At 41.2% G+C, this 22,235-nt stretch overlaps 1 protein-coding gene across 3 annotated transcripts in view; it reads right to left on the reverse strand.

The window, feature by feature from the left end:
* Nucleotides 1-4,908: 4,908 nt before the first annotated feature.
* The window catches only part of NUB1 (negative regulator of ubiquitin like proteins 1), a 64,590-nt gene continuing 47,263 nt past the window's right edge, over nt 4,909-22,235 (reverse strand). For all 3 annotated transcript variants that reach the window (XM_075587906.1, XM_075587904.1, XM_075587905.1), the window contains exons 10-15: nt 19,879-19,986; nt 18,926-19,078; nt 16,955-17,101; nt 15,727-15,816; nt 7,370-7,553; nt 4,909-6,730 (exon numbers count right to left, since the gene is read on the reverse strand). In XM_075587906.1, coding sequence (XP_075444021.1) covers nt 6,576-6,730; nt 7,370-7,553; nt 15,727-15,816; nt 16,955-17,101; nt 18,926-19,078; nt 19,879-19,986 — 837 coding nt within the window. In that variant the 3' untranslated portion in view covers nt 4,909-6,575. The remainder of the gene's footprint in view (nt 6,731-7,369; nt 7,554-15,726; nt 15,817-16,954; nt 17,102-18,925; nt 19,079-19,878; nt 19,987-22,235) is intronic.

Below are 22,235 nucleotides of genomic sequence, written 5' to 3' on the forward strand. Positions count from 1 at the left end.
TAACATCTCATTATTACCCTAAGTGAATACTGCATTATGATTAACAGTCGTCAACTAATGTCCCATTAATCAGAGCTTAGGGCATCTAGGCCTTGGTCGCAATCACCCGAGTCTTACATACCTTTCGACATTCTTTATTAAAAGAGGGAGTCCTGTGTAGCAGGAAAACAATATCTTTTAAAAAAAGGATCTACTGTATTGTATTGGCTTCATAAAATAAGCTGGTCGGTCTTAAAATAGTACCTATTAAAATGGATACATTGGTTCTGTGAGATTCAGCCTTAGGCCTCAGGCACGGTGCCTCGGGCCGCGCTGAGCCATGCTCCTGCTCTGCCTCGCCTGCTCAAGCTGGTGCTTTTTTGCATCCTGGCAGGCGAGGCAGTGAGCGCGCTGTGGGGGCGGAGGCAGAGTGGAGGCGGGGCTAGTCCCTCGTTCCCATTGGATGTTTGCGGTCACGTGACCGCTCCTCCGCTCCCCTCAGCGCGGACATTTTAATCCTGCCTATCTCCTGCAATTTTCTGGGCCTCTGCACGCATGCGGAAGCGGCTCCAAAAGCCGTGCTGATTACAGATGCAGGGGGTAAGTGCATCTGCTCATCGGGGTCTGCTGTACCATGTCCCAGGCCTTACAGTTCTCCCTTTGTGTCTATGTTTCCAAATATGGCACAGTTGTTTTATACAAGAACAATTGTAAATTGAACATTTGCCGGCACATATGGGGGCGCACAAACAGTCTTATCAGGAAAGACCTTAGATAAAGATCATTAAAACTCTCCAAAGTATTACCATGCAAACATTTAAACGTTGACTACATTATTTTCAAAAATAACAATCATTCATTAACTTTATCACCTCCGGAGGGGCTGCACAGTATGTTGCTGGAGCAAGATTGTTAAACACATTATTACTACCATTAGTTTACTTTAGTCCAAGAGTTGAATTGCCCTTTCATGATGTCGTTTTCATAGGATTTCTGTGCACATGAATAATGTGCCAGTATTCAGATAGAAGAGGGGGAAGCCTCATCCAAGTACCTGTACCTTGTACTGAGCTAAACATTTTGTCTGCTTCCAGCAGACCTCACTGGATTTGCTACGAAGGAGCTACAGATGTAATAGCCGTGCTGCTAAAATATAAAAGCCGCACCAAAGAACTCCCCAGCCTCTGCTTCTCTTTATTTAATGGTATTGTGGCTGGTATTTGAGGTGAGTCCTCCGCTGCGTGCAGCCACAACTGTGGCAACTCCATGTTGATCTTCACCTGTATTTGTTGACTTGTGACAAAGATGCAGAATTGTAGAAGTTCAGTGCCCGGTAGTCGTATTAAAGCCACTAATCTGAGTGTCGGCCCAGAAACAAGAGGCACTACTGTAGTTTAGTTAGCCACCCAGCCATGTACGTGTACAGTCATCAATGGCAATTTTAATCGCTCTTCATCTCTTCATCTTATATCATGCTATTTCCTATGAATAATTCTATTTATTGTGTACTGCAGCAATGCCTGCCTGCTAGAAGGTTGAACTCACATTAACCCTCCTGCTGAATGTTTTGAAATCCCCTGTGTCAATGAACTACATTATCTGGCTGCAATAAATAGGGGGTTGTGTGGAAAATGAGACTTTTTGTTGTTGTTGCTCCAGTAGCCTTACTTTCTGCTTATTTGACATTAAACTAAGTATTAAACTTGGAGTGTGTTTTGACATTAAATCAATCCTGAATCATGGCGTAGCATTTTGTGAATTGATGTGCTTTTCAAGGAATATGAGTACAGATGCAGTGCATGTTACAGTATTGTTCCCCGGATAACACAACATGGCACATTACAACTCAGAATATCTCAGGTTCCATAGGATTTAATGTCAATGTTAACACAGTATATCTCAATATGTCACATCGGAGAGAACATGTGTAGGTAGGGTTCCGAGGTGACTTCTCCAAAAATACTAGACACAATGGTGAAAGGTGTGATGCGCTCGAGACACACACAGACACACTATAATGACCCATTGGATTAACACAGCACGGGTCCCGGCTGTGTGAGTCGTAATGGGGCCTGCCTTTCTGTAATTGATGCACAGTAAGAGGCTGAATCAGTCACTCTAACTGCGCGTCTCTTACAGTCAATCTCGAGGGATTTATTTCATTTTAAACATTACAGTAATGTAGCAGGGGGTCTCCGGAGCTGAACCGCATTGGTTTAAGGTCCGGGACCCCCAGCTTCCTGAGATACAGGCCCCGTTATGGGGTGCCGGTATCTCCTATTAATTGAAATTGAGATACTGGCACCCCATAACGGGGCCTGTATCTCGGGAAGCAGGGGATCCCGGACCTGAAACCAATGCGGTTCTGCTCCGGAGACCCCCGGCTACATTACTGTAATTTTTTTAATTAAATATCTAGTAAGCACCAATTAAACAGAACCCACCCAGTGCCCCCCAGACTGTAAAACCAATATTTATTTTTATAGACACTGGATTAATACCCCAGGCTGGCGGGGGTCCCCAGGTGGTCCAGACGGGTGTCTGCAGGCCCCACAGTGCACCCCAGGGGTTCCCACGGGTATCTGGGGGCCTCCGGGTGGTCCCCGCTAGGCTCCGTCGCCTCCAGGTGGTCCCCAATGGGGTCCACGGGTGGTCCCCGAGGGTGTCTGGGGGCCCTCGGGTGGTTCCCACGGGGGTCTGAGGGCACTCAGATGGTTCTCACGGGCGGCCGGGGATCCTCGGGTGGCCCCTGTGGGTCCCCGAAGGCCTGCGGTACCAATCCCGTATTTAAAAAAATAAACATTGCCTGCATTTCAATAAATACCACCCGAGGGCCCCCCAGACACCTATGGGAAACACCCAGGGACTCCTCTTCCTACATGTCACTTTTATATCTGAAGCACTTCTTCCCATTGTGTTATTTGTAATTTATATGATTGTCACGTGTATTACTGCTGTGAAGCGCTATGTACATTAATGGCGCCATATAAATAAAGACATACATACATATACATACATACATATACATACATACATATACATACATACATATACATACATACATATACATACATACACACATATACATACATACACATACATACATACTAACTGCTTGGTTATAAACACACTGTCTTGAGGAACAGGGACCTGGACGTTACTGCTTCTATAGATCATAAGCTTTTCTGTCTCACATAACAGGTTTGTACAACATGAAAGTATTGCTGTACTGGAGGGAAATACAAATGTTGGGGAGTAAAGTTCCCTTTTGTGGGTTGAGCTGTGTACCGTGGGAGCTGGATGTGTAATCTCTCCTGTAACTGTAAGCATTGGTGTTATATTTTGGAAACGGGTGAGGTAGAATTCCCATGTTAAAGACCCAATTACAAGTGTGAATATCAAAAAGGACATAAAAAGATGCGCTTTCAGCTGTGTGCACACAGCTATTCTATGAAAGATATGTTAAAGCGGGGTGCATCAAATATAGATGAATTCAATTAAAATATAACTTTTAATAAGTGATATCTAAAATAAAAACCATTATCCTCTTACATTAATTGGTAGTCCCCATAACGGTGGATACCTATATTTAAAAAAAAAAAAACTATTTCAAATCAGGTTGGGGGTAGGATAGAGTGGTGATTATGGCAGATATATAGCTCTACCCTTTCCCTTAATTGTTTCTCATCCATTCACTCTTATTACTAGAATTTCCCTAGTACTTAGGAGTGTCCAAGAGACTGTTTTTAAGCTGCTGTTAGATTCAATATCAAATGTTTGTTCTCTAGGAGCGCTGTAGTTACCTCGAATTTCCCCTCTGCTAACTCCACCCCCCTGTGCCTCTGGGGCACAGGTTTAGTGTGACAGGCATATTGTTTTTATACATTGAATACCTGTGTGCACACACTTAAAACTACATCTTTTTCTGTCCTTTTTTTTATATTCGTGCTTTATTATACCCTTAGTGGAGCACCAGTCTGTGCCTAGACTGATATATTTAGCAGTCACACATGTAGTACTTGTATTTCCAATTAGCAAAGAATGTATTTAATACTTTGACTCATCTCCAATAATGTGCCTGCAGAGCTTCAACTGAAAGGGTCTTATATTCTCGTTATTAATGTACAGTAAGAACTTTTTAGAGTTGATCTTTCTATTGCAATGCTTTTTACATTTACGTTTATCTGATTGCCCTTTTGCAGCCTTAGTTGCTTCAGCAATTCCCAAGTACTGTAGCTGCTTTTAAACACTTTTTTGAGAATGTACCATGTCAGCTGCTTATAGAATGCTTGAAAAGAACAACATTTTAATAACCATAAAATTGTGGTGAATTTCATATATCTGTAATGAGGATGAAAAGTAAATACATCTCGAGAGAAAAATAGATCTATTGGGCTGTTTGGATGGTAACTGCACATTCAGAGCTAGGAACTCCCCATATTATTATTTTACTTTACCGTCAAATCGCAATCTGGACATTTATTTCACGGAATCTCCTCTTTGTGATTAAATATATTCAAATATGTTCATTACATTTTAATAAGACTTGCCACCCTGCTTCTTTGTACTAGTTGGGCAAAAATCCTTTTGAGGGTAACTCGGTTCTGCGAAGATCCTTTTTTCCAGGGTAATGAGATTTTATAGAGCAGTGAAGTCACTACATACGTTTGCTTACAATTACAAATCAGATGGCCACATTTCTGCTGGATGAAACACCTACAAAATGGCATGATTTTAAACAGGTTTTTTGGGAAAGAAATGTCCAGTAAACCAATTTCGAGTCGGATACAATATAGGTCTAGAACTACATCAAGACAAAATAAAGTAAAACTTTGTGCTAAAGACTACAGGTACACTATACTGTACTTGTCAAAATAGCACAACAATGCAAGAGACACAAGCACACCAAAATAAAGTCAGTCAGGAAGGTCAAGTCATAGTCAATTTAATGACTTAATATTTAGTCTACATCAATCCAACATTTCGGTGCCAAGCATACACCTCCAAACAGGTTTTAACATTTCCTAAATATGTGTACAACTTGTTACTAATGTTAGACTATTTACAACTGATCATAAAACAATACAAAACAGTGCAAATTAGTCTATGTACTGTAAAATGTCCTTCAAAAAAGATTAAAAAGTGTGCAGTTTCATTCTATAAAGGCACTTAGTGTAAAATACTTGGCATACAGATTTTGTTTTAACTAATACTTTGCTGATTTCTTTGCATTCAGAAGTGAAAGGGTTAGTAAGGTTTCAATGTATACATATTAGTACCATCTGGATTTTAGGGTGAACAGCTGTAACCGACGGCTGGCTTCTTGCTTCAGCTTTTCCAGATCCTTTGTTATAATAACTTTTATTAGAGCAAAGTAACAGGTTATATTGTACATGAGCTTTCCAGATCATCTTTAAATAAGACCTAGGGGGATATTCATGAAACTGCATTAGTACTGATTGGGACACGATCACAAGGAAAATCCTATTGACTTCCATGGGAGCTTGTTTGATAGTGCCAAGATCAGCACTAGCCCATTTTAGTGGCTAACCTTTACGGTGTTTATATTAAAAGTGGAAGTTCTGTAGCCTTGAAAAAGGAAGTGCAACATTCACAAACTGCCAAGTATTTTTATAAATAGAGAAAAGCAGGGCCACAAATTCAAGCAGGATAACTCAAGAGTTAAAAAGCAGGCCTGAGAGACATTTTCTTGGAGCTACAGTAATTGGCAGGTAAAATAGAATGCATCATTCTAATAAAAGGTATTAGACACCCAGAGGCATGACTTAGAACAATGGGACATGTATCCAGAATTCTAAGAATCCCCTAGCAGCCACAGCTAATGACAGAAGGTAGACTGTTGTACACAAAGTCTGACATGACATTTCCATAGCAATTGTTATTGAAATAATATTGAATTGGTATTAAATCTTCATTTATGTCAGCAACATCCCTTTCCAGAGCACTCTCTTAATAGTGAATACGTTAAAAGTAATGTTTTTTTCTGGTTAATGTGAATCAGGGTCTTTGTACGGCTCAGCAGAATGCTTCATGCAGCATTGCATAAATGTTGTGTTGCAGCACAAATGCTTTCATTCACGGGATGCCCTTATTAGTTCAGACAGCGGTCACACATATGGTGGTTGTGTTTTCACCATGACCTGTCAAACCAACTCGTTAGAATGTACCGTTAATCTAGAATTCAATGGATGGTACAAATTTTTAGTGTTAAGTATAAGCATTTTTTTAAGGGAGACTGTGGCTAGGATTCACTGTGGTCCGATGCGGGGTATTGCAACTTGATCCAGCATTAATTGCCATTGACTTGAATGGCGGTTATTGCCGGATCAGGGTGCAATATCTGTATCGGTCTTTACTAAATCTGCCCTTATGATTTTTAAGTTTGTGGTTATCATAGGATTAAGTCCCTTCAAATCTTCGAAGCTCCTCTTGTATGAGATGCCCTATTTGAGGTGGCACCAACTCTGTAAGTATTATAATGACCAGGACAAAGGTGCTATGCCTGCAAATATTGCTTCAATCACAACAAAGAATCAAACTTTCTTTGAGATCAGTACAACTATTAAAAAGTTACACTACAGCCTTTCCACATAAGAAAGATATTCAGCCAGGACAAGTCCTTCCTCTTCTAGAGTTAAATCCAGATAATCCTCTTCATGCTCTGGAATATCATCCAAAATTTCTTTGACTGGATCTATCTCGGGTTCTTCTGCTCTTGACGTACTTGTCCCTGAAATTGAACAAACAGGGACTAAAAAATACGTTGAAACAGTTGTGAAGCTGCAGTCTTATCGAAAATGGGGGGGTCCAATAGAGCACAACTGTTTCTTACTAGTGTGGCCACCCCAGTTCAGGAGATATGCTTCTCCAATATCCCACCTCCTGGAGATAAGGCCACTGGCCGATGAATAAGAGGATCACTGGGCATCACAACAATGTTCCGCTTTTCCTGGACTTGCTGGCATTGATTCTGCAAGCAGCTATGTTATTATATACTGTACATACATGACTGACATTTGCTCTCATCTCACTTATATTTGATGATTTTTTTTTTGTTTAAATCGTGCACCAGCTGAATTAATTTGGAGAATAAACGTATGTCTTCAGAGTACCTATACAAACAGCATTTCCCAAGAAATCTTGTGTAGGTCTACAAAAAGGTCTCAATTCTGCACCACACCATTTGTAAATTTAAGCTACATATTTACCAAGCAATGCTAAAAATATTACCAATATATCAGCAATGTCTCAATACTTTATTAGAAAAGTAAACAGTGGAAGAACTCTTCATTACCATTGGTTGTGTCCCCGATGCATTCCCGGGGATTGACCAGTTAGAAAAGGAAACAGAGCAAATGTAACCAAGTACCTGCAGACTCGGAAGAAAATGGAGAATGCTCTTTTGGAGGTGGGATTTTCTCTAGTTCTTGTAATAGCTGAGGAGGGAGAGCTCCTTGATGGTCAGCCAAGGTCTGGGAAGCTAGTTCGAGGTTTCCCTGGAAAAGTTTGAGCGCGGCTTCTGCTGCTTCCGGAGTAAAACCAATACACACCAACTAGGCATGGCAGAAGAAAACAAAGTATGAATTACAGGTGTGAAAAAGTGACAACCCTGGATTCATGGTATAATCAATCATTTTAATGCATGGTGTGCAGAGAGTTCTTGTGGCAGAGACTTCCTTGTCCCTATGTTAGCTCTGTCTCTGTGCTTTGTCTTTAATATTTTACTCTGACTGCACATTAATACTGTAAAAAGGGTGTGTGCATAGTTGCCAATATGTAAAAATAAATAACTGCTATGAAAGTTATTTGAACCAAATCAGATCTACCCATCATATGATCCACAAATAATAGAATGCATCCAGTGCCTCCACATGATCCCTCAGTGCAGTGATAGATGTTACAGAAAAATAACAGATTAGTCATGGAATGGGCAAAAAAATACACAGATAATTTTATTAACATTATCAATGTAGCTGTGTGAGGAATTATGTAACAATGTCATTAGCAGGTTTCAGTAAAAACAACCAGAGGGGATTTCCTCAGAGATTGTTTGTTAGTAAAAACCATAGCCTATCGGACATTATCCTCAAACAGTGCAGCAGCAGCTTTGCCTCAGTATCTCTGAGCTTGTACTATTTGCTGGGCAAAGCTGAATGATTTGTGTTGTATTCCCGCAGTCCGAGAAAGTAATCTCTTTACGGACTGTAGAAATATTAGTCTTAAATAACGCCTTCCCTATCCTATACCATTTTTCCATATAACCATCTTATATTAAAAGTTCAGGAAAAAGGAAAGCAAAGTCCTTTCCATCTATGGACAACATATACTTTCATTAACACTGGATCCCCTTACTCTAATATCCCACATACATTTTAGGGTGCTCTGCTTCCTATAACATTTCTCTTTATTCTCCTTTAATACCCCTCTCCACTTCTAAAGGATGACGTAGAATGTCAGAAGGATTCAGACAGAACAGATCCTTTTACTGTGTGTTCTCATCTTGTTTGAAAATGGACAGACTACGTAGTCCTCATCTAGATTAGTGTTAGATATGCACATTCTGCACTGTTAATCTACAGCAGGGAGAGCCAACCCCAATCATTAAGGGCCACCAACAGGTCCGGTTTTAAAGATATCCCTGCTTCAGCACCACCTGCTCAATCAGTGGCTCAGCACTCTGTGCGGAAGCAGGGATATCCTCAAAACCGGATCTGTTGGTGGCCATCCTCTATCCCCTTCTCTCTTCCTCCCCATGTCTCTCCCTGTCACTCGTTCCCCCTTCTCCGTCACTCCCACCCTCATTCTTTCCCCCCTCTCTGTCTCTCTGTAATTCTCTCCCCCTGACTGACACACACACACCCCCCTCTGGTACTGTACATGTGGTTTCCTCCTATGCTTGGCCCCACCCCCAAGCTCCTTACACCTACTGTACTCCTGATTGGCTGCATTACCCAGCAGCAGTCAATCAGGATGGAGGAAACTGCCCAACTCTCCCCCTACTCTGGGAAATCTCCCTGCAGTTACAAATCTGTCGCCCCCAAATTCTGACACCCTAGGCGGTCCCCTAATTGGCCAATGATAGAACCGTCCGTGCATACACCATAAAACTGAGGAAAATGACAAAACTTGTATAGATGTACCAATGATAAAACTCTTTCATTTCCTTGAGCCATTGCTCCATATAACCTGTCATTTTATAAATTCATGAAGCAAGCAAACCCAAAGCGCAGCAAAGTATATTGCTATAAGGTCCCCGGTCATGTACAGTAAATTACTATTTTAATCCAAATGATACAGGGCCAGCTCTTTCCATTTGACGGTTTTAGAATCTCATTGAGGTCAGAGGGGACTCAGTGCATGTTTTTTGCAGTGCATTGCAGAACCTAACCATGTGGCACCAAGGGACTTGAAATTACTGCATTGCAACAGCAAAGTGGTCTTGAAATCTTGCTTCAACACCATGGCTGTTCTACTGGTCAGCTCAGGTTTCTGAATAAAAGTGCATTAGAAGGAATTTTTGCTAGCAACGTTCCACCCCCCCCCCCCTTCCAGTGCTTGCAAATGGATGCCATAACATTACGTACATCCAATGGGATATTTCCCAGCAATAATGCAAATAACAGGAAGTATATAAAACAGTTGTGGGGGTGAGTGCAAAAAGAAATAGGAGATATACATCTGCACAGAAATTGGAAGGAAATCATTAACCTTTGATCCATGGCTAATAAATCCTCTGGATAATACTTGCAGAATGAGGAGGAACCAAACCAGTATTAGGCATGCAATCTTTATTGCCTCCTTATGTGTATTTGCTATGTCGTATTCATGAGGGCTTTATTTCTCATTGACAGCTTGCAGCCTCAGCGTTTCTATAAAGATTACGTACAGCGCTCAAACCAAAACCTACTTCTTGATGTGCAGAGGGATAAACCACGGTTAAAATTTTTTTTATGGTTTTTCCCTCTCGAAAACCCAGGCGGTTACCAATCAACCTTAAATTCTGGGTCTCATATGATACCTTGGATCATGAGAGATTGCATTCATGGACTGCCAGAAAATACAGGATTTGGTAAAGATTCAAAGAGCTGTTTCAGTGAAAGGGGTTATTTAAAAAAAATTTAAAAAAAATTATGTACAACGGGTGGATAGGACTATAAATTGAGGGTAGTATTAGATCAATAGGTGAATTCAAACTCAAAATATTAGCACTACCCTGCAGACCTCTCCAGCAGTGAAGGAGTGCAAGCCTATTAATATTTCATTAAAATGTATTATTGTTCTTATGTAACTGAACATACAATATGTATCACATGTCTTAAAGAGGCAATCCAAGCAATACCTTGCGTGTTTAATTTTTTTAAAAATTTTTTTTTATAATAAATCAGTTCTGTAGTATTAGATACTGCATTATAAGTTTTAATATACTGATCATCCTTTGATTGCTATGGCAGGTTTAGCACGTCCCCAGCAGTGCAAGATCTATATAACACATTTCCTTTTTGTGATCATTTGTTGCCAATATTCCCAGAAGTTTGAGCTGTAAAATGTAACAATAGATAATGTAACCTTAGTAATGTAAGAATACATAGTAGCTGCTGAGTTACACTGACTGAAGGATTGTTTGAAAGTGAAAGGCAGCCATTTAGTGAACCCTGGGAAGCAGTAATTTTCTGATCGATCATGGGAGAATGAATAGATCAGCAGTTTAGGTAATTCATTTTCAATAAAGGCTGCATATATTAACCCTTTCCGGTCCGTTGATGGAATATATCCGATAAAATATTTTGCCACTTGCGGTCCAATGTCGGATCGGGAGGAGGGAGGGAGCAGGGGGGAAGATGTGGAGTGAGGTGCCGGCAGCAGCACACGTCCCCGGCATTCCCCTTGCACTTCTCCCAGCAGCCGCACTGATTTCCCCCCCCCCCAGCACCGATCCCCGCAGGCAGCCCCACGATGCTCCAGCAGCTGACACCGGAGGTAGGGGGGTAGTGAGTGTGCAGCGAGTGTGTGCAAAAAAAAATAATCTGTATGTGGTTTTTTTTCCCCTCGAAAATTAAATTAGACTAGCTGGCGCACTTAGTGAAAATCTATTGGACCGCAAAGGGTTAAAACCATTTAAAAAAAATTAAGTTCTGCTTGGATTACCTCTTTAAAAGGTGTAATGGCTTTAATTCCCCACTTAGCTATTTATTGAAGGCCCAAATACTCACTCAGGTGTGTCATGATTCAAACCAAGGGAAAGAGAAAATGTATTGCCAATTTACAATAATTTTCTTTTCCTGGGACCCATTACGGCATTGGGCACCGTAGGGTTAACGCCATCCTTAGCTGGAAATAGGGCAGGAAATGGTTCTGCAGGTAGTAGTATAAAAGACCCCTCCCCCCAACCTTCAGGCAGTCTGTTGTTTTTCAGCTGTGGGAGAACCAAACTGAAACATGATTAGTACATAGTGAGTGAGGGCAAGTGTGTGTCCACTACCATAATGGTTCCCAGGAAAAGAAAATGACTAAGTTGGCAATACAGGTTCTCTTTTCCGGTTAGCCATGGATGTGGGCACCATAGGGAGATACCCAAGCAAGAGTATAGGGAGGGGAAAAAATGCCCCGCTTAAACATATTTTGATACTACAGATTGAAGGACCTTCAGACCAAAGCGTGTCAGCGGAGGTCTGAATGTCTAATTTATAATATTTCATAAATGTATTGAAGATACACACCGCTGCCTTGCAGATCTGTGAAGGAGATGCTAGTGTCGTAAATGCCCACGACATGGAAACCACTTTTGCTGAATGAGCCTTCGGGCCTAGTAGAGCCCTTTTGCCTTTCTGCCCGTATGCCTTCTGAATACATATGGTAATCCAGAGAGATATTGCGGCCTTGGACGCTGCATACCCACGTCTAGCTGCCTATGGGAGGACAAACAGCCCAAGACTTTACAAACAGTAAGACAGGCTCTGTACTCCGTTCAAGTAGGTCTTTAAGCATCTCACTACATCAAGATTATGTAATACTTTTCTGGTATCCCGGATTTAGGCACAATGAGGTAATTCAAATGTCTTTGTTGATATGAAATGCTGAGACCACATTCGGAAGGAAGTGGTATTAACTACTTCAGAGGAATTTGGTGTAATGGTTCGAACAGATGCCCTGTTAATACCCTTAGTACCAAAGAGAGGTCCCATTTTGGGACTTTACATCTAAATTTGCATTCTTACTCATTTGCCTGCTAATAAAACATGAATAATGAGGGTCTCTATGGCTAAATTCTTCTCCAGCAGTGCTGACAATGCGGATGCTTGTACCTTCAAGGAACTCAGACGGAGTCTTTTGTAGATTCCTTCATGTAGGAAATCTACTAGATCCACAGGGTTTGGATTAAATAAAATCTTGTTCTCTCTTTCCACACCAATCTATGAAACCTAGCCAAATGTGTTAATAGACTGAGGAATTTGACCTTTTCTTTGCTTTCAACAAGATTCAAATAGCCTTATTTGAGCAGGTCTTTTTCAAGGCTTGCCACTCAAACCCCAGGCCACCAAGGCTAGTTTCCTAAGGTCAGGGTGTTTAACTGAACCCGGAGTTAATACTCCTTGACATATCGGAGATGCCACTGAGTATCTATCGCCATATTTATTAGATGGGCGAAACATGGCTTTCTTTCCAATATGGCACGACTAATACTCCCTCTGCCTTGTCGGTGTCTATTTTCCTCAGAATTTTTCCATGAGAGGAACTGGAGGAAAGAGATATGCCAGTTTGAAGCGCCATGGCAAGCTGGGCAACAACCTGCATTGTGCAGTGATGAAATTATCTTGAACAATAACACTTCCTCTTTTTGTTTATGATAGGTGGCCATCAAATCCACATCGGGTGGCTCCAACACAGTACTAGCTGGTGAAATACCTTGCTGTCTAACGCCGGTTCTCCTCGATGAATAGTATTGAAACGCAGATAGTCTGCTGTTGTATTCTGTGGTCCTGGTATGTGGGCTGCTGTGATACTTGCCACATGACCTTCTGCCCATGAAAGGATCGATGTCGTCAACTTCATCAATCTTTCGCTCCTTGTTCCGCTGTTATATATGTAATTACTGTACCGTTGTCTGACCTAATTTGTATGTTTTCGTCTCGTCTAAGACCTTGGAAGTTCTAGCACACTCTGAACTGCCTTTAATTCTACCAGTTTTGCTGTTAAACTTGCGGTCTATTACTGACCAGCTTTCTTGTACCACTTGATCTCTTATTTGTGCCCCGCAGGCTTTGCTGGCATTCATGGTGATGGTAAGCCAATCACAGTGTCCTCCCCCCATCCTGTCCAGCCCCCTTGACGATGTACCTGACCAAATATGGCCATATAGCCTCACCCCATAATATAGAACCTCATATAAGGGCATCTACATGATCAGGGGGAGGGAAATCCAGCTTGCATCTCTTACCTTAAAGCGAGTGGGGACACGTATCCAGACGGCAGAGGCGGCTACAGAAAAGGGACCAGACATGGCTGCGCAGCTCTTCTAAAAGCGGAGTATTGGTTCTCTTACACTACAGGATGGCCCATCGAACGAAGGAGTAACACTGCGGGTCCCATTCAAAAGCATGGAACCCCACAGCGTTAATCCTTCCGTGTTCAAGACTTGCTGACCTTGTGGCCGCAGGTAAAATGACAGCAACATCTGGCTACATCTGTGTGTGTTGACGTCTCTCAGGTCTAGGAGAGCTCTTAACCCTCCAGAAGACTGTTTTACCAGAATTTTTTAAAATAAATTCCTTGTTTCTGAGGTTCTTATGGAAATCCTTTTAGGAAGTGTGGGATGTGAGTCATTTACATATCTCATTAGCATATCTCCCTGGTACCTTAGGTGTGCTCCTTTTTGAGCAAAGGGGTCTCTCCCTATGTTATTAGGTAGGAAGTTTGAGGGACTATATATAGTACTTGAGACTAATAAAATAGGTAACTCCACTCTACTCCAGCAAAGGTCACATTTCAGGGATTTGGAATTCACCAATGTATTCCAGACTTGTAAGAATCCGGAACTGGATTTAAGATGAAATGCGAAGGTGGATTCCACAAAATAATTTTCTGATGTGTCGGGTCGGATTGTCTGCAGGTTTCTTCTTTTGGTGCAGAACATCCATTGCCATTTTGGAAGTTCCTTCTTCTGGCTGTCCCTAGAGGTACTACAGCAACATGAATATACTTTAAATCTGGAAATAAGCCTCTCCTTACATCACTAAACTAAGGACTCAACCTGTTGATTTGAGCAGCGACATTTTGTTTACAGCAGATTCCATCCTCAGCACAGATGCATCGTTTCCTCCAGCTGAAAAGGCTCACTGAGTGTGCATCAGACCATGCTGCCAAGTGGCTCTTTAACCTTGTGGCAGACATAGTCAGGTCAAAACCACGGCACAGGAAGTTGAGCATGCGGCGCGCGTCTACTTCCAATCACGTGGGATGCCAAAGTGAAGGCAGAGTCCCTGCTGAGCTGACTACCGCTGCGTACTGTAGACATATGCGGCCTGCCCTGGTCAGTAGGCCCTCTGACAAGCTCCCACGGCGCAGAAATCGGAGCTTCAAGAGGAGAGCGTCTGAGAACCCCTTAGATTAAACTGTACTAAATGCAGTCTTGATGAGTACCTTTAAAAAATACAGGAAAAAGACTGCCTGAAGGTAGTGGGAGGGGCTTTTATACTGCTACCTGCAGAGCAATTTTCTGTCGTACTTTCAGCCAAGGGTGTCGTTAAACCTAGGGTGTCTGCTGCCATGGGCAACAGGAAAATATGATATTTTTTACTGAAAGAGTAATAGATACATAGACTAGCTTCTCCAGCAAAAGTTGTATAGCACAAATCGTCAAAGAATGTAAGTATACGAGGGACAGTGCATGAGGAGGACATGGAGTACCAAGTGTTCTAGATTTAGTAGACTAATTTTGTGTCAAGTAAAGAAAATCTGTAGCCTAGCATAGCCATATTTACCTTATCTGAGACATATCTGTTGTACTCTAAACTGTTTTCTGTGTAGGTGGGATTAGAAGGTCACGATGGAAGCCAAACACACAGGGACAGTGTAAGTAAATTGAAATCAGTGTTTGATGCACTATGCCATCTTAAACCAAGCTGCACTGTCTTTAAAATATAGCCTTGAGAAAATAAAAAATATAAATGTACATTATAGAACGGATATAAAATGGATGAGAAGCAGAAGCCAGAAGTAATGAATCCCCATGACTCTCTGATAGTTTGTATCATAATTGACAGCACAAACCAAATATATCTGTACCTTGGATCTTGCCAAGAAATGTGGGATCTTGATGACTGTTTTAGAATCCTTTATAGCTCATGTCTGTACACTAAAGGTTTAATGTTTGGAAGCTATTTTGAAGATGTTGCAGCCTGCGTTTTACTCTAAGCTTGGATAGTGGATGTGATTTTCTCTAAAAACACCTTTGGTTGTAAGCTCCTAATGTGTTTGTACGGTATGTACATCTTGCGGTCAGAGTTACTGTAGTAACAAGCAACGCACCAGCATAAATGTAAAATGCAGGAACAGTGTGTAAGACCAGTGAAAGATCACGAGAACGATAACATCTCATTTATTTTTTATTTGAACTGTACTGCACACTTTCTGGAGAGAAGGCAAAGAGAGACCATTTTCTACCACACACAATCTGAAATGTGCACACAAATGATCATATTTCTGTAGGGACAACAATGCAGGTCTTACCTGATCAATGCAGTGTTGTGGAACTTTGTAAGAGTCGTAGCTGTCCGAGTTATCGTGTGAAATTAAGAGTTCCGGATTATCAAGAAGAATCTATCAAAGGCAAATGATATATTTTAAATAAATGATTTTACATTAAAACAGAGCAGTTTATGATTAAAATAAAGCATGTTTATGCTGTCCAATAATTGCCATCAATTAATAGAACAATACCATTGCAAGGAATGTTTCAAACGTTTTCATTCCATGACCTATATCTCTTGTGCTTCATCACTAAACCAAACTGTAGTACTGAATGATATCAAATACCACAATGGTTGTACCAATTTGAGATTAAATGATAAACTACAATTTATTATAATTGAAGGTCACAACAGTGTGAAATTTACATATTTTAGGTCTGTTTACAATGCCCTCGTCATTTGTTTTTTTCCTATACATTTACTATAATTTTTCTTAGATATTATTTAACCAATTCTGTTTAATGGGTCAATGTACTTTCTATTTATTAATATCACTTAAAAAATGTAAACAGTTGTAGATTTTTACGCATGCATTTTTGTCAATTAAATATGTTTACATGGTTATATCTTTTTTAATGACTCCCCATTGTCAATGATCACTGACATCAGCCACACAACTCCTAACACCTCCTGCTGATTAACTCAAAAGAGAGTTTGACACAAAGTCTAGAACAGAGTTTCTCAAGCTGGTGTGTCACGGTAACCTGGTGTGCCGCGGCCTCAAGGGGAAAGCACTGCTGGGCTGCTCAGTGTGCAATCCAACGCTGCTTGGCGGTGTAGAGGCCATGATCTGCCTCTCCTGTCCCAGTCAGGCTCATTTCTTGGTGCCAACCTCTAGACAGAGCGCGTGCCGTGATGCTGACATGTTTTGTGGGTGCAACAAGGTGGGTGAGGGAAGAAAGGAGGAGTAGTGCAGGAGATTTGTGCGGGGAGGAGAGCGTGGTGGCTTTGTGTGGGATAAGAGAAGGGGGGTGAATGTTGAGTGTATAATTGAGAAAGGGGGATAAACGTAGTGTGTGTTGAATAAAAGGGTGTGCCTGCTGTCTGAGGGTGAATGTGGAATGTGTAAGAAGTGTGTGTGAGCGTGGTGGGTGTGTGCATGTCAATGACTGAGCCACCTGTGCTGAAGCAGGGATACCCTTTAAACCTGACTTGTTCATGGCCGGGAAGGGCTGGAATTGGCCATCCCTGCTATAGAGCAAACTAACCTGAACGGCACGTTCCATGTTTCCGTCCGTCTGGCTGAGCGCCTCAGCCGCAGCTCGCTCCGAATAGCCCATGCTCCTCAGAGTATTGATCTTGTCCAATCTCTTCCTCCTCTTCTCCCGCTCTTCCTTTTTGATTTTTGCTTTTCCCTTGTCACAGGTGGAGAGAGAAAGCATCACACAAGGACAATATCTAAACACGTAACACGTGTCAAACACTCTACATACTTTCGTCAAAATAACAGAACTTTCTGCATGTCATGAGCATATAGCAGGAATCTATTTATACTTTGGTCATTTCCATATTACTAGAACCTCGGTTTCTATATTTCAATCTACATCCAGTTGTTACTATGGAAACTTACAATATGTATCATTAATATTGTCTATACATTTATAACTGAACAGTAATACTCTAATACAGTGGGTAGCAATCTAGCATAATAGAGTATCCTATGCATACAAGAAGAAAGTGTCGTGCTTCTAAAGCATTGGGGGCCAACTCCGGTCCTCAAGGGCCACCAACAGTTTTTGACAACCACTGATTGAGCCACCTGTGCTGACGCAGGGATATCCTTAAAACCTGACCTGTTGGTGGCCCTTGAGGACTAGTGTTGGCTGCCCCTGTTCTAAAGCCCGGTGCAATCTCCCCCCCCCCCCAAAGTTTATTCTGCTAATAGGGGGTTCACAAGAATGATTTCTTCGCCTCCCAAAAGTCATCAGGTGCCCATTTACCAGAAGTGACAAAGAAGCACGGATTCATTTCACCAATGTTAACTTTTATCAGTTGTGCTCTCAATCATGTTCTTAATCACAGTTGTGCTATTAACGCCTGTATTAAGACACCTATATGATAACTCCGTATAGTACTGGGTACATGGATGATATTCTATAAATACAAATATATTGACGGGCGCCAGATCTGATGATTGATTGTCATTGTGGTTTTGAATGTCAAAGCATTTTTGGAAATGATACTTCAGAGGCTTTTTTTCTGCAACCTCCGCACAGGAAAGGGAAGAAAGGAAACTATTGTCAGGGGACCCGATGATGCTGATCCGAGTCTCACAGAGATTAATTGATTTGTTTAAGATGATAGTAAGTGGCTGATGCTGAAACCGCAACCACAAGTTTGTGTATTAAAAAAAAAACCACACAAGTCGTCCAGCTGTAATACGGACAGGGTTATTCATTAAATTCACCAGTGCTGATCAGCGCTATATCACGCACATTTCCATTGAAAGTCAATGTTTCTGTGCAATATTGTCCCCAGTGGCACTATCCCAGTTTAATGAATATCCCCCACTTAATTTCACTAAAATATTAGTCATTTGCAAGAATGTTATACAGTTTATATTACTCCTTTGTAGCTTATACTGTGTGGGCAGATAACCATTTTAATGAGGCCAATCAGTATTGTAATATTCCAAAATGAAGGATCATATGTAATGTTTGAATTATGCAGACACGGCCTTCTACATTTCTACTCCCCTTCTGCTAAGAAAATATTGCAGAAGTTTGGTGCGGACTAGTCATAGGTGAAGGGCACAATGCAAAAATAAATGCTTCAACGTGTGCAATGAGACAAAGGACATATCCATCAAATTACAAGAACCAAAAGAGAAGGCCGCCACTTACACCAACACTAAAAAATACAAATGGTTACACTGAATAAACATTTTAGCCCCATAAAACCCCTTCATAAAAACTATTGGAGTGGTTGAATCACTGCCTTATTAAAACCTTATTTTTTCCCTTGCGAGCAGTTGATTTCACTTTGGACTCCATGGCCCCTACTCAATGTGCTGAAAAATAAGTCTTCTCCTTGCTGGAAAGACTTATGCTCCATTCATCGGAATTGCATATATTCGGTTTTGTGTAGGAATGCACAAAACACTAAAAGGAATTTAGAGGTAGTAGGTTTAACACATGATCACTCATAGGCCCAAATGTTAAAAGATGGCTTCCCGATACCTCTTTTCTGCAAGCAATATGATTTGCAGCATGTTCCACATTCCCATCGCATGCTCTCAAGGCCAGGCGGGCATCCTGAGCTGTACATCCCAGCTGCAATAAGTTATCAACCTTTACAGGATCTATGCAAAGGTCATTGTACAAGCGGTTTGCCTAAAAACCAACAAAAAAACAATGCCAACGTTTCAACTTTGTTTATTGGGGCGAATGCAACAGAGAGAACATTTGATCAATGATACCAGTTACATTATTTGGGAATACAACACATTTCTGTGTTTCTGCAAAGTGTGATTATTAATCATTTGTTCGTAATCTGACCCATTCAAATGTTACAAGTCACATTGCACCATTTGTAACACATGGAAAATGGTCATATTAGAACAGTGAAAAACACAAATAGAGGATGGTACAGTGTTAGCCCGTGGAAAAGAAAGAAAAGTAAGGTAGACGTAATATCTTTATAGCTAACTGGTGTTTAAAAAGAGTGCAAGGTTTCAGGACCACAAAGGTCCCTTCTTTTGCCAAAATATACAAATAAGTAAATCAATATTGTGCGATGATTAGTAAATTAATGTGCCCATAATGAGATTCATATGGAAGAGCTTGCTGTTAGAAAGCGTAATAGCATTTATATTTTAACGTTCGTGCATTGGTGTCACAAATAGCAGAATGGCTGATAAATAAGCTCTATATTACAGTTGGCTAGGGGTGGTCAACTCCAGTCCTCAAGGGCCACCAACAGGTCAGGTTTTAAGGATATCCCCTGCTTCAGCACATGTGGCTCAATCTGTGCCACCTGTGCTGAAGCAGGGATATCCTTAAAACCTGACCTGTTGGTGGCCCTTGAGGACCGGAGTTGGCCAGCCCTCCAGTAGGCCATGGAATAGATGCACCTGTGACAGGTACAGTAGATTACACTGGAAGTTCGTGTTAGCGGTGGCATATTACAGTACCTTAACAAGCTTTTCTGCCGTCTCGTTTGCTTTGCCACTGTGATAATTTACTATCCCTTGCAGCAGATAAAGTCTCAGAAACAACACCTTTTCTCGTCCCGAACTTCCCTATAGACGAAACAAGGAAATGTTACATCAAACTGTAGCATTTTGGCAAACTTTTGTTTGTAAGCATATTCACTCACCAGTACAGCACTTCATCAGAAACATTTGCATCCAAATAAATAAATTAAAATAGCAAGTACACGCTCAAATGATCAAAATATGTCCAGCTGCCACAATCTTATTTACCACTGACGTTTAAAAGGGACAGCAACAAATCGACATCCCCAGAAATGATCCATCACCATTAATGTAACAAATTTGACCTATTCGCGTCCTGTGTAATATAAACATTTTCCTTTTCTCTGGGTCTGTTGAATTCAAGCAGATCAGCTATCTGTGTGTATATGACTAATTATGACTTCATAATTACTAGAAGAACAATGAACAAAACAAAAGCAACAACTAACTACTGTACTAGTTTTGAGACACATAGAAACCTAGAATTCACCGGCACATAAGAACCACTTGGCCCACCTTCTCTGTCTAGTCTCCTATCTACTGTAAAACCCCATTTGATAATTGACTTTCTTTTGTATTTAGGATATCCTTATATATACACACACAGCGGTTCAAGGGGCCAAGGTTTATGTAAGAGATGTATAGTATCAGCCACGGAGCTACTCATGCTTCGTTAAGGAGGTGTGTACCAAGAGTATGGAGAATGTGAAGGAGAAGAGAGTGGTCCACAGTATCAAACGCTGCAGAGAGGTCGAGTAATATGAGCAGAGTGTGGAGTGGAGTGAGCAGTGCTTGGCTTCCGCACTGCTCATTCCACTGAAACAGCCCTCACTAAAATAACGAATGACCTCCATGCTGCCAAAGACAGAGGTCATTACTCTCTGTTCATATTACTCAACCTCTCTGCAGCGTTTGATACTGTGGACCACCCTCTTCTTCACATTCTCCATACTCTTGGTATTCGTAAGAAAGCTTTATCCCGGATCTCCTCTTACATCCCCCATCGTACTTTCAGTGTCTCTTTTGCCAACACCTCCTCCATCTCTCTGTGGGGGTACCCTAGGGCTCTATCCTGGGACCTCTTCTCTTTTCACTTTCTCTCTAGGTCACCTAATCACATCTCTTGGGTTCAAATATAACCTCTAGGCTGATGACACACAAATTTACTTTTCAACCCGACCTTACACCTGCTGTACAGACTAAAGTTTCTGGCTCCTATGAGCCACAACTTCAAATTGAACAGTGACAACATTTCTGATTTAAAGGGGTGGGGGGGATCTTGACTAGAGCAGCTATGAGGGGACTTTCACAAAGATGTCCGAGTAATGAATAAGACTGCTGAAATGGGCTAAAATGGAGGAAAGGAAGGCATCCTATTCACACTGGAAAATATACCTGTTTATCAGAGAACGGCTCTGCTAATTAACTGGGCAACATATATTTTGTCTGCTTCCTTCTTGATTGGTGCTTTATCAGTAATTGAATAATGCAGTTTAGAAGATAATGAATAGAAAACATAACCCTACCACCAAATATCACAGTTTGGTACCTGGATGTTACAAGAATGATAATTTTCCAGTAAATGGAAGAATATTTTCTGCGGCTTCTACAAGCATTTGGGGATAGTCACAAAGCACACGCTGCCTTGGGCTATGAAAGGGATAAAGTGAATCATCACATTTAAAATTTAACATAACTAGATTTAACAATTCCCCAATATGTCCCAAAAAAGGAACTGAATCTGGACCTAGTTTTCTGTTTTTCTGCCTGCAGCACTTCTTGGTTTCCATTTTGAAACCCAGCCTGATCAAGTCATTAACCGCTACAACAAATACCTAATACAGGCCAACTCCAGTCCTCAAAGGCCATCACCTGGCCAGGCTTTAAGGTTATCTCTGCTGCAGCACTGATTGAGCCACCTGCGCTGGAGCAGGGATATCCCCGAAAAAAAAAAAAATAACCTGACCTGGTGGTGGCCCTTGAGGACTGGAGTTGGCCACCCCTGACCTAATACATCTCAAATATATCTTATGTACGCTTTACCGCAATCCGTATGGCTCTGTGGAACCCGTAATATGTTGTGGATCTTTTCAACCTTCAGGCAGTTAATGAATATACTGTACTTGTTCAAAGGAACCATGCACATTTGTAAAGAATAAAACATACGTTGAGCTTTGATTATAGAATGTATCCCACCAACCAACTAATACAAAGCCTAATGCATGGCTCTATCAACTGCTTGATACCATGGCAATTGTAATGATTGATTTAAGACAGATTGCAGCCTTCATTTA

Source organism: Ascaphus truei, chromosome 2 (assembly GCF_040206685.1).
Source record: "Ascaphus truei isolate aAscTru1 chromosome 2, aAscTru1.hap1, whole genome shotgun sequence".
NCBI classification, from domain to species: domain Eukaryota; kingdom Metazoa; phylum Chordata; class Amphibia; order Anura; family Ascaphidae; genus Ascaphus; species Ascaphus truei.